Source organism: Numida meleagris, chromosome 2 (genome assembly GCF_002078875.1).
Source record: "Numida meleagris isolate 19003 breed g44 Domestic line chromosome 2, NumMel1.0, whole genome shotgun sequence".
Lineage (NCBI taxonomy): Eukaryota > Metazoa > Chordata > Aves > Galliformes > Numididae > Numida > Numida meleagris.
Genome location: NC_034410.1, coordinates 102041654 through 102055156, shown reverse-complemented (window position 1 = coordinate 102055156; position 13503 = coordinate 102041654). Strand labels below are relative to the sequence as shown.

At 39.6% G+C, this 13503-nt stretch overlaps 1 protein-coding gene across 7 annotated transcripts; it reads right to left on the bottom strand.

Moving 5' to 3' along the window:
* Positions 467–13419, bottom strand: LOC110394664 (histamine H3 receptor-like). Of its 7 annotated transcripts, none has more exons than XM_021388627.1 (5): positions 8590–13419; positions 8380–8429; positions 6247–7832; positions 4000–4166; positions 467–1284 (listed from the first exon to the last, which is right to left on the bottom strand). In XM_021388627.1, the coding sequence occupies exons 3-5, from the start codon at positions 6533–6535 to the stop codon at positions 496–498; spliced, it is 1245 nt and encodes a 414-aa protein (XP_021244302.1). In that variant the 5' UTR covers positions 6536–7832; positions 8380–8429; positions 8590–13419; the 3' UTR covers positions 467–495. The 7 variants fall into 7 exon arrangements, with proteins under 7 accessions (XP_021244302.1, XP_021244301.1, XP_021244298.1 ...); XM_021388626.1 differs by having other exon boundaries at positions 6247–8429; positions 8590–8699; positions 9569–13419; XM_021388623.1 differs by having other exon boundaries at positions 6247–6570; positions 7636–13419.

Sequence of the window (13503 nt, the reverse complement as noted above, 5' to 3'; positions counted from 1 at the left end):
GACTACAGAGCACTATGTTGTCTTCATTATATTTCTTAAAAGGAAATGCTACTGCTCCTGTGTGGATTTTGTAAGACATTTCAAAAATGCAGCAGAAGTCTTTCTCCTCTGATAGCTTGAGGTCTACAAATTGGACAGAAAATTTTAAGTCTGCATACACAAAAAGAGGTGTGTCCCCTCCAATGAATATCTAGAGATATCTACAGAAGAGTTCTTCCATAATAACAGCTTTAAAAAAAGAAGTGCTTCAAACCCACTAGTCAGGAAAGCATCCAGCAAAACTTTGTTATTAATTTCATTTCAGTAGATGATGTTTAAACTTGAATGAACCAGCATAAACAAAAAAAAATCTGAAAATAAGGGCAAGTACATGCCTCTACTGCATTCTTAACTAATGCCATTAGCAAAAAAACATTTTTCTCTATTTCTCTTGAAGAAATGTGAAAAAAGGCAGTAAGAGAGGAGCCTTTTTTATAAGTCATTTACTTTAATGCTCTAAACAGAAGGTGTATAATTTGATCTCAACGTTGCAAGCTTTTTGGGACATAATATTTTCATAAAAGCCATTTGAAACCTCATATGACAGAGCGGGTAAAGAAATGGGTTCAGAGAGGAATTGATCCACAAAAGCCAAAAGGTAATTTCATACAGGATTGGATGGACACAGGTTCCTTGGCAGGCTCCACGAATAATCATCAGTAAAGTATATGGGGCCCAGCAAATGGCAAAGATACACACAATTATGGCAAGCGACTTTGCAATCTTCTTGTCTCTTTGCAGCCTTGACTGAGAATTTGCACGGAAAGATGCAGAGAAGTCCCTTTTGACAGCCACAGGACCCGTTGTTGTTGGAGATGTACAGTCAGACACCAGTGACGGTCTCGGTGACCTCATTGCCGACGAAACACTGTCCTCTGTATCTGACAAAGAGGGTCCTTGCCTCAGCATAAAACAAGACCTCCAGGACACATTGCTGCTCCCTGGAGACTCACAGTGTTGAATGCTGCCGCGCCGCTGGCGTCTCTGGATGTTGTGGAAGATGCTCACGTTGAAGTAGGTGACTGAGATCAGTGGCACAAAGAACTCCAGGGTGGATGCACACAGGAGGAAGTACCAGTTGTTGAAGAACTCGGCATAGCACTGCCCCTCCTCTACCATGCTGCAGCCAGACACGTACTCCCAAAGGAGAACTGCCGGAGAGTAGAGCAGGAAGGCAAAGACCCAGATGGCCACCATCTTGACGACAGGGTTCGACATCATTCCCTGCTGGGCTCTGTAAGATACCTGTGAGAAAAGGATCTGTCACTTATTAAGGTAACTTGTTGGTAGAAAATAATACAAAAAAAATAAGTAATCAAGCCAAATACAGTATTTATTCTGCAGATTCCTCAATGCCTAGAGCAACATCACTTTTTTAAGGCCCAAAAAATGCTATTAATCTTGCTCATCAAATACTGTAGTTCTGCAATTTATTGTAATACTTCAGGATTGGAAATGTGTAGAAGTTAAAATGGCCTAACCACTGCTCTAGGAGTAAAAGAACATGGCTTGGTTTCATCATGATGGCAGTAAAGTAGAAATGAGGAATCACTTTATGATTCATGAACTGCTCAGGCTTATAAGAGAGTGAAAGCAGCTGCAGCTGCACAGGCAAAAGCAGAAGCTTTCTGTATTAGACAGGTTGCTATGTGAAACTGCAAATACCAGACAATAAAATTTTCAGCATTATTTCCTCTTGCCATAATAGAAAAATCTATCCCCGACATACTCTTTCACATCTTATCTTATTGAAACATTCCATTTTAACACTCACTTTACCTGTAAACATCTTGTTGCATTATTACAAAAGTTGATGTTTTTATGTCTAATCAGACTGCATTAATTTATTTTACAATCTACATGTGAGAATCTATCTTTAAAAAATGTTAGGAGTTAAAATTGTATCATTCAAAGTTAGGAACTATGAAAGATAAAACTATCCTCATAAAAGTCCAGACAAATGTTCTTGCTCTTGGAACTCTGAATCTTTCAACTCTCAAGATGATCAGTCAATGAGAAGCTGGGCAATTGTATTTAAGCCATGCTGTTTGACATATGTCATCCCAGGCTTCACTGAGATTCAGAACTAATATCTTCCTCATCAATTTCCTATACTGTTCATTAGTGTAGCACCTGCATGTTATACAAATATTCATGAATGTTTTCTTCATTAATTGTCATACTAGGCGTGAGGGGCATCGATGTCCCAATTTTATCAGTGAGTAGCAGAGCAATGAGACATTTTTACAGGCATTATTTTAAGAATCTCAGTTTTAAACCTCTGGGCCTGATGTATCAAACTCCTTTACATCTTAAAGCACCAGCTCAGAGCAAAGCTCCAGTTCACTTCATCCACAGTAGCAAATTTGGAGCCCTCTGCAAGACCACAGGCATCTCAGTTTAGATGGCAGATAACAGGAAGCTCAGTGTGACTTCACAAAAACTGAGTGAAATGACTGGCCCTGACCACAAGCCAGCAGCAGAGGCGGATCATAAGTTGATGAAGAAGCATGACCACCTTTTCAACAAAAGGTTACACCTTCCTGGATTCATCCCATTCTAATTCCTCAGAGGAGAAAAACAGAAGGTGACTATATATATGCAAAGACCATCAACAGTGCTTACGATCACGGGGTCTGGCTGGGTTGCAGAAGACTTTGTAATTTACTTTTTTCGCATTCTGAGCTCTGCAACATCATTAACATATTTCAATATCGCAATTTGGTAAATACAGGCATTTTCATACTTTTTTCTTAGAAAAAGAAAAAACAAACAAAATACCAACCAACCCTAAAACCACAACACTAAAGAAGAAGAGATATGAGACTGTATCAGCACTTCGCAAACAAGAACCAACCGATCTCACACACAGCTCGTGTCACTCTAGCTAACAGACTCAAAAGCAAAGGATGTCAGTTGTCTTCCACCTGGATTCAATACCAAGTAGATATACGAATGCATAAAAATCATAGAATCATTAAGGTTGGAAAAGGCCACTAAGACCACCTAGTCCAACCATCAACTCATTACCACCATGTCCACTTATCCATGCTCCTCAGTGCCACATACACACAGTTCTTGAACACCTCCATTGACAGTGATTCCACCTCCCTGGGCAGTCTGTGCCAGTGCCTCACCACTCTTCCAGAAAGGAAATTTTTCCTAATATCAGACCTGAACCTCCCCTGGCACAACTTAAGGCCATCACCTCTAGTCCTATCACTGCTAACCTGGGAGAAGATGCTGACCCCCACCGCACCACAGCCTCCTTTCAGAGAGTTGTAGAGAGCGATAATGGCTTGAGAGCAGCCCTGAGGAGAAGCATGTGGGGGTGTCAATTGATGAAAGATTCAACATGAACCGGCAGAGTGTGACTGCAGCCCACAAGGCCAACCACTGTGTCAAGAGAAGTGTGACCAGCAGGGCAAGGAAGGTGATTCTGCCCCTCCTTGACTCAACCCAAATTTTTTTTACCACTCTTTAATGACCAAAGTCCAGGTACTCCACACTCCTACTGCCTCTGTAGAGTAACAAAATAGTTTCTAGTCCTGACAGAAGGAGGGAAATACTGAAATCATGAGAAAGGCTTTAATCTTTTCTCTAAGTCCCAATGCCACAGCACCTACAGCTGGGAAACATATAGGAAAACTCTTCCTTCCAGTATAATTTGTTGAAGTGTATCTGACAGAAAACATCTTCAGAGAACTTAGTTGCTCATGTCTACCCAATCTCTATGAAGTCTTTGCAAACATTGCATGCTTGGGAAAATTTTGAGATGCCAGGAAAAAGCATATTTCTGCCACAGTTTATGCGCCTATTACAATATACTGAAGCATCAGAGTTTCTCCAATACAGTAACAGTACAACAGCAAGGGATGGCTTAGCTTCTGGGCTATTTGTGAATACTGAGTTTTACAAAAGTCTCAAAATACATGAAGAAAGAATTAGAAATGTACTTACGGCTTTTGTAACTGACAGGAAACGGTCGTAGCTGATAAGGACAATGTTAAACACTGAAGCTGAGCACACAAGATAGTCCATAAGAAGCCAGAGCTTGCATAGTCCTCTTCCCAGGTGCCAGGTCCCTGTCAGGGCATAAGGGATGTATAGTGGCATGCAGAAGACACCTATATAATAAATAAATTGCACATGTCAGTAAGCACCACAGTCAGCACTATGCAAGCACAAAAACATTTCCATGGTATCTGACAAAAAAGTGATACTGTCTGAAATTACCAGGTAGAAGCCTCTGCATTCTCATGCAACCAGTGAACACTTTGCCACATCACAGGCACCAGTGACATTCCTATGTTTAAGGTATTTAGATAATTTTAGGTTTAGTTCGTAATACACTACACTGCTGTAAAAGGTACTGAAGAGACTCTAAGATTTTTGGGGAAACAGAAACTCTCAATTCCTCTTGCTCTCCCTCTCTACTATGAATCAAGAATTCTCTGTTTGTTGTAGGTCCAGAAGCAAAGAGATGGAGCAGAAGTTGATGAAGATCAAAAGACAGATTACATGTGTTAGAAGAAAAAAGGAAAGGACTCTGCAAGGATAAATATACATTCCTTTAGCAATTAGAATCCAGGAGAAATTAGAGATAATCTAGGCATATCCCAACTCTAGATTGCAAAGCTACAGAACTGAACTACACATCAGTTTGATGCTAACGTATGCAAAGCTTGTAATCAAGTTCAGAATGGAAAACTAGACAAGTGTCACCAAACAAATTTGTGGAAAGCAGATAATGCCAGGTAAGCTGTACTTCTTTTCTTGGCAGAGAATATTTCATACTTCTCAGCTAGAGGACAGTACTTGTTCAATATGGTGCAAGACTGTGAGCAGGATGACAGATCATCATCAACTGGTTTTATAGTCACTGCAGTTTTTTTCCTCTCATGACTGATAAGGAGCCCTGTACTGCAGTGGGGGAACTGCTGCCACTGACAAAGGCTCAGGGCACAGGGCACTGTCTGGCAGAAGAGGACTTGAGAGCAACAGAGGCAGGAACACCAGCAAAGGGACGTGACAGGCTCCAGCTTACATCCACAGGACTCCCTTAGCCCTGATGATTTGCCGTTTAGCTACAATGAGGTGTTTTGACTCAACTGCACCTATCCAAGTGATAAGACCGCTGCAGTTTCTGTGCAAAGCATCGTCCTATTTGAGAGCAAGATCAACAGGTGATTAGAGGGTGCTTCAAAGATCCTTGGGGTACACCCATACAGCAGGCAGCAAGAGCTCTGCAGCATGACAAGGCAGTTGGAAAAAGTCATCATCTTTACACGGGAAGGGTTCCAAACAATATACAGAATAAAAATGGTCTCAGATTTTGTTGCACTGTGACAAGTCAGAATACAGACTTCATGAAAAGAGCCGCTTGTATCCATAACCATTCATTTACATGCACATTTACTGACAGGGCCATTTAACAGTTCAGATCATTTCAATACATCACTCTTCAATTTCACATTACACTAGCTTTTTAACTATATTTTTTTCTCCTAAGTTTCAAAATAAACTGCGTTCCTACCTATATAGATATATAATAAGCTTCTTGAAAATAGTTTGATTTGCTATTTTTATTTACTGATACAAACACACATTCCTAAGAAATCTAGATAGCACAATGTTCGGCAAAATATTTAAAAATATTATTCACTATTTAGTTGCAAACCTTAAGTAATTATCTGATTATTGTGCTACAGTAGATTGAAATAGAATATGTCAACAACATATGCAAGATGCCCCAGATAATGTACACGGTATGTGGTTTGATTATTTAGTCTTCAGTTGACTCATTAGAGACAACTCCCACTTTTTATTATTCCCTATTGGTTCACATATAGTAGTGGTTTGTTTCTTCCTGAAACAACAACAACATTAAACGTTATCTATTTACATAGATTTGGCTATCCCAGCCAAAACCTGGTCAGACCCATTCCCTATGATAACGTATATCTGAAAAATAAGGAACATTACAAGTATTTATACGAAAAATGATACATTATCTCATTATGATGCATTTTGAGACACAACAGGCTGCTGAAACACTTAACCCAACTTCCATCATTCCTTACCATTCCCCATGCCACATAGCTGGGAAATATTGCTCCAACAAGAAACTACCCACCTGCAGAAGACCCCCTGCTCCCTCTAAGAGTGTTGGAAAGCAAACTTTACATGCCTTCTGTTGCAACTTACCCACTGCAAAGTCAGAAATGGCAAGGTTGAGAAAGAAATAGTTACTCCGATGCCTGAGATTTCTGTCCAAGATGAAAGCAAGGATCACCAGGACGTTTCCAAGGATCGTGACCAGAGCTAGCAGCACCATGAGCAGAGCCAAGAGCACCAACACACCCAGGGAAAACTGTGGGGTCGATGTCTCCGGGGACGACGTCCCGTTACAGGGTCCCATCATGCATGGAGTTTCGGCCGTGCTGTTGTGCACGTTGGGCATCCAGGTCAGTTCAGTCCAGGAAGAAACTTGCATTGTCCAAAAGATTCATGACAGCTGAGACAAAAAGGCTAACAGGCATCCAAAAAATTGAGTCAAGAGGAAAAAACTGATGTTCTGATGCCAGCAAAATGTTTTTCAGAAATTTTTAAAATTGTAATAAATAAACACACATCTGTAAGCATCTGTAGAAGAGTTACCAGATGAGATATGCAGTACTTCAAAGCTCATAGCTCAGTACTTCAAAGCTCATATTTTAAAATGTAAGCTCTTGTTTATGCAACTTGACACTTATCTTGGGAGGTCATGAGGGCTGATGGAAGATTCTCTCTCTTTCCTCTCCCTCATTTTCCCTCCCTTCCTCTCAGAAACATTTTGCTCATTACCGTTATAGACCTCAACTATTTCAGGAAACTATTTCTTAATCTCAGGTTCATAGCCTTATGAAAATTTGATTTATGTTACATTTCTAATTTCATCCTAATGTAACTGTATTTCAGCAAGTCTGTGGTATGTTTTTGCTGACCAAAGGCGTGGTTCACCTCACTGTTGCAGCTGTTCTTCCTCCTCTTCTGAAAGCTGGTACCCTGCGTATAAGCATACTCACGCTCCCTTACCAGAACAGCTAAACAGTAATGGCTCAGAATGGCTCAGAAATCAATTTCAAAACAACCTGTAGCAGCCTGAGTGACACAGGTTGCTACCACCCCAGAATACAGAGAAGAAATGACAACTCTGTTAGTGTGAATGGGAGTTCTGAAATTAACTTTTATAGGACTAGGCTTCTCCTTCCACGCAGGTGGGAGAAATCATGAGTTTTCCTGAAGAGCTTAAATTTGGTATAAGTAATAAAGCCACTTGCAGAGAGCTGCGAGCAGTCCACAGCTGTAGAAAAAATCAATCATATTTACTACAGGTTCTAAAAACACTTTAGTGTCTAATTTTAGATACTTACATTTGAAAAATGTTGGCCACCATGTCTGAGCTTCTGTTGTGGGAACAAATTCATTAGCATTTGCAAAGCACTTGTGCTGAGTGTTTGAATGGCAGCAGTACAAAAGTACAAAACTTTGTTATCTGTACATATAACTGCACAGCATGCATGTCAATTTCTGCTTTAAGCTTAATCTCCTTACCAGGTTACACTGGAGATGTAGAAAACACACTTAGGCTAGTGGCATTCCTGTGTGGAGCCAGGAGTTGGGCTTGATGATCCTTGCGGATCCCTTCCAACTCAGGCTGTTCTATAGATTTATGCATTAGATAGTAGCTGTTGCCCATCTTCTACTAGCAGTACTGAGGCTGATCGACATGAAGTTTGACGTCTCAGATACTGAAAGGAAAATTGAGGTCAAATTCAGGGTTCATCTAACTCTGTATCCTGTTTGCCTCAGCAGCCAGTAGCCTAAGGAAGAGGATAAGGACACAGCAAAACATACTGCTGGTGTGCCCCTCCCACCTCTGGTGAATCGTGGCTCAAGGCACTGATATGCTACCAGAAGTGACCTTCAACTATTTTATTTTCACTTTGTTTGATAAAATCACCTTCTTACTCCAAGAGTTTTTGCTCCTGCCAGTTACTGATAAGAAAAGACATCACAAGGCCTCTGAGTCCCATAGGCCTCTAAGGAGGGTAACTCCTGTGCATTCGAAGCCAGAGAACAGCAGGGAAATCGTTTACTGACAAATCTCAGATCCTCTGCAAACTGTTAGCACATCCCAGTTATACTCACTCTCCCTTTCCTTATATGTAATGTTACCAGTCCTTTTTGACCAGTCTCACCTTTATCATGGAGCTACAGCCCACCCCCATGCATTCTAAGTCACAACTCATGGGAGGAAGCACTGAACCCAGGGCAGCTCACTTGCACACGACAAACCTGCTTCACAGCTTCATGACTGGGTGCCATAAACTGCATGGTCACGTCTCCTGGAGGAAAGTACACAAAAAGTTTACTTGCCCTCAGTCAGAAAGTGGCCCTGGAACGGACTTCTCCATACTCGCCACACTCCTCCCTTCCCAAATGCAGAAGACACAAGAACGCCCAACCTCTTAAGCATTCTTTACTGCTGGAAACTTTTGGATATACCTTTGATTCTTAACATGTCCCCAAACAGCCAGAAATGCCAGCTTGAGATGGGCTTTTGCAGGTTGACTTCTGATGAATCAACTCCCTATAGATCCCCTAGGTCAGCAGTCCTGGAAGAAGAGCATTTGTTACAATTTCCCAAAAGCCCCATGACAATCAAAACACTGCAAAAATCTTAGAAAAGTAGAAAAAAAAAAAATCATAGATTCAAACCATGCTCCAAGAGAACATCATGTAAAAACATGCAAATAGACAAGTCATGAAGCAGAAATTGTCAGTGCTAAACCTTGCTGACGATGTGCAGAAAAAATTAAGCTAATAAATATGGTATCACTTTGAATTTTCTTGCTTTCCAATGACATTTGTATTCCCTTGGACTACTGCAAGAACTAAAACATCAGCTTCAGCACAGTAACAATTAATGGTCCAAGGACCCGCTGGGAACCTGAGAATTCTGGGCTCCACTTCTGGTCCCAGCAGACCCCGTGCAACTTTTCGGTGCATTACTTGATCTCTTTGCTTGTTTCCTCAACCCTAAGAGGAATACAATGCTTAGCATGCTTCTCAAAATCTATTAATTAATGCCTAATTCCCCTTAAAGTATGTCAGTGGAAGGAAATGAAAAGTACAGTATTTCTCATAATCTTGGATACTTAACTCTTCCACATCAAGCTTGGAAAATCTATGCGCAGAAAGCTCCTAAAGGTATGAATTCTGCCATCATGTGCCATATGAATGTATCCAAGATCAGAAACCTATTTTGCACAAGTCACAATGCCACGTAACTAATCTGGTTCACATCCAGAAGGTAATCTACATCAATCAGCAAGATTATGCGCGTTTATTTTTAGAAACATCGTCAGTTTAAGTGATGTTTAATGGAAGACACACTACATGAGCTTTTAGCAGATTTTTTTTGCATATGTGACTTTAACTATCATTAAACCAGTTGGGAAAACTTGTCTCACTAGAAAAATACCTTAAGTAGGTACCGAATAAACTTCTGATTTTCTACTGGAGTCAAGGGGGCACATGTTCGATGCTAATCCTATAAAAAGGATAGGCAATTTCTATTCAAATAGGCATGCTAGACAATAAATAAACAAGCACAGATTAAGACACCAAAAGGATCCATAAGTAAAAGTTACAGCTTCCTCTTTCCCTTCTTTCTTTCCCAAGCATTTATCAAGAACACATGGCAAACAGTAAAAGAACCACCCCCAACCACCTGCTCACTGAAATGTTTAGACTTTACCTGTCCAAGAAATCACAAACAGTTCAAAACTCCTCTGCTGCTGTTACAGAGGTCTTCCTTTTAGAAAGCTGCAGGTGGGAGGTGACCTTTCCATACTTCAGCATGGAATAGTTCTACACATCCATTAGGAAATGTAAATGAAATATTCCGTGCCACAACTTCTAGCAAAAATGACAGTTCTTCTCCATTTCTAGACTGTCTTGAATATATTAATGCTCTTCTCCTTGAAGTTTTACAGGTTAACCAGCTGGCACTTCTTTAGAAGGCACTTTGCCAAAGAAATAATGTGACCAGACAAATGAGATAAAAACCTCTTGTTCTACTCACTTAAGTTTGAGCAACAGAGAAAAAATAAAACATTCTGATACCACCTCAGAGGAGACAGGGATCCCATAATAGTACATCAAGTTTCAGTTGTGCTTCTGATTCATTTCCAGTAAAGCAAAGCTCACTGTAACAGTTCACTATAATCACAGAATCATTTTCTTCTTTTGTTCCAGCTAATGAAACTTATAACTATTTCCTAATTGGGGAATACATATAAAGCCTATATTTTACGAAACAAATTTACAGTATTTGACAACAAAAACTCACTGTTAAAACTGCTGCTTCACTTTAACATTATACATTTTATTAGAACATTATTTGTAAAAGTAAAGCTGCTGCAAGCCTCTTTTGTAACCTCTTTCCCTTGCTAGATCCCACTTGCTAGTTCACGGAAGTTATTTACAGGTTGAACCTTCAAGAAGAACACTGTGTCCCACTCTGCTTTAACTGATTTTTTTACGTGTTCCTCTAGATCCTTATTTATTTTCCTACAAGTTAAAGACTTAATTCTCACAGTTTACATTGATAGATGAGATTATTACATCATTTAGTAGCAGAAGTTCAGAATATCATAATTTAGAATAATGCGCTCAGCAGGAACATGGAGATTGTGCTCCTGTAAAACCCTCCAAGTTAGATTTTTAACTTACTCAAAAGCAAAGGCTGACCCCAGACTTGCTACCTGGCACGGGAGGAAGATGTGCTTTATCTAAAGCTAACTTCATGTCAGCACACTTCAGCTGAGTGCAAAAATTCATTCCTTTCCCACTATCAAAAGCAGTTTTTGCTTTTTCTGCTCAACTGAGCTTCACTACAGAAACCTGCAAAAACGGTGACACATACCTATCAGAAAAGGCAAACCAGAAAAACTAGAGGCTATAGCTTTAAGACCCTATCTTGAAACCAAAAGTCATTTGTCAGCAACATAAAAACCCAATTCTAAGGAAGTTATGTTCCTGTTTGTTTACTAGCCAACGGCACTACACGCAATGATAAAAGTGTAAGGATCAAAATATATTCCTCGTGTCCACTGCCACTCTGCTCTACACACAGTAGGTTATTTCTGTCCCTTAGTACCAGTCCCAGCGTGGACGTCCTAACACGTCTCAGGTACTTCAACCACAATACAAAGTGCCAAAATTTTGATCCTGCCACGTATTGCCACTGCTACTCTAACATTCTCTGTACTACAAAGCAGAAACTATTGTATTCAGCCAAGCAGTAGGATACAGCCTCCATGAAGCACAGCCAACAATCAAAAAGAAATATCACAAGGTTTTTAAAGGTCACGGGGCCTACTTTCTAAGGACAAAACCCAGTGTTGCAAAACTCTTCTGGAAAGCCACATGAAAGCATTCTTAGAATAAAGAAGCTCAAACTTGAAACTTGCAGAAAAAAAAAAAAGGAAGAGGCTACAACTTTTCTAACCAAAAACGTCCACAGGACAGCTAGCCAGCACTTCATGTTCCTACTGAATGAAGTAGGGTGAAAACAAAAGCTCATTTTCATTTTGATAATCTACTTTCAGTGGTCTGTTACCACCATTTTAAGTTACAGAGCATTCATTTCTCTCACTGATTGGATGACCTACAATGCAGTTATCAACAACTTGTTTCTTCCATTTTGGGGTTTTTAGGTTTTGCCATCATGCAGTACTGAAACTTGAGGTTCTTGAGGACAAGGGACAGCAATTGCCAGAAGGTTAAAAAAAGAAAAAACACCTAGTGGTCACAAACCTCCGGCTGAACATATAAAAGCTCAGATTTTCCAAATCAGCTGTTGGTTCTCGACACTCTTTGAAAAAAGGTCACGCATTACCACAGTTCCACCACAGGTGGAATTGAGTCTGTGGCAGCAGAACATCTCGCAATTCACCTGTTTTCCATATTAGGTAACTGCAGCAATTTCATTCTTCCAAAAAAGCACTAGAAATTTGGAATACTTAGGTCAATATGTGAATGGCAACATTTTGACTCCAGAAGAGTCCATCAATAAGACAATCTATGGACAAGTACTTCCATGACCCAAAAAGAGCTAAGACTGGTACATACAATAATAAATGCAATTCCTTCCCTGGGAAGACTGCTATTCTGGTATAGCAAGTACAGATGTTAAGGCTGAACCAGAAGGGTTTTAAAAGGCAGACGAGGTAATAGAACTGCATAAAATTGTTTCAGCAGATCAGAGCAGGATCCATCTGCTAGAAAGTCTATGATAATATCCGTGTGGGTTTGTTTTTAAATTGCATATTTTAGTGGTATGTTTCAAGTTACCAAAATGCTTAAGGAATATTTCTCTTGCTATACCAAACTCTGGAGTAGTAACTTTAATTAGATGAAGTTTGCCTTGCACAAAGTTTTCTAGGGAATCCACACTGAACAGCTGCAGCGAACAGTTAAGTGGAAAAACATACCAGCCAAAAGGTGTATACCAAAGGAGTGGTTAAATAAGCTAGGCTTACAAACACACCTTTAAATTATGTATCTACTGCCAGAGAAATGTCATTAAGGATACTCACAACTCTGATGTTACTATATAAGTGAAGTACATCAGGTGTACCTAAGAACACATCTGTGACTCAAATGCTAATATTAATGAATCACAAAGTTGAGAAATCAACTTGAGGGAAAAAAAAAAAAAGAAAAAACATAATTAAATTTCATCTTCTGCAAATGAAAGATACAAAAAAAATTATTAAAAAATAAAAATTAGTAACTAAATTGCAATATGTAATTTCTTTTTCATGCTCCAGAGAGAAGTCTGGAAGCTATTAATACATGAGTAGAAAATCCAACCATTTCTGATTCTTTTTCTTCCCTCATCTACAGAACTAATTTCAGAATGTTTACTAATGTTTATGACTAGCTGTAACAGTCTGATTTCAAAATCCCCATATTCTTTGTTGAAATCACTGGTTCTTTTAGTTACACAACACTTAATCTTCAAGTTTTCAACATGTTCCTGGAGTCTGCTTCTCAGAGTAAAATCCTCAAAGAAATATTGAAGAAATTTCTCCATATTTCTTAATTCATCACTCATGTTCCTTCATTATGTCATCAGGCAGGTCCTAACTAGCATGAGAACTGCATAAGCAGGACCAGGTTCTTCAATGCATATAACATCAGCCACCAGTTTTACTATTAGGTATTGAAAATTTTAAATTTCGTAAGCAATCTTGGCCTTCAAATAACTTCAGTCTCACCATCAATACACAAACTAGTGAATTCAAGTTCTAACACAAGGCAGATGGGTGAGTTTGAACTCTGTAATGGTTAAACAATCTGCACTTTCAATCAGCCATCACTGAGGGGAGGAAATGGTACAAGCATATA

Bases quoted from the DNA above. Each gene is read 5' to 3' on its own strand.
- LOC110394664 (XM_021388621.1), bottom strand. From the start codon at position 6,535: ATGCAAGTTTCTTCCTGGACTGAACTGACCTGGATGCCCAACGTGCAC. The intron at 4,167-6,246 runs GTAAGTTGCAAC...TTTATTATATAG, and splicing joins CATTTCTGACTTTGCAGTGG to GTGTCTTCTGCATGCCACTA. The intron at 1,285-3,999 runs GTAAGTACATTT...CTTTTCTCACAG, and splicing joins TCCTGTCAGTTACAAAAGCC to GTATCTTACAGAGCCCAGCA.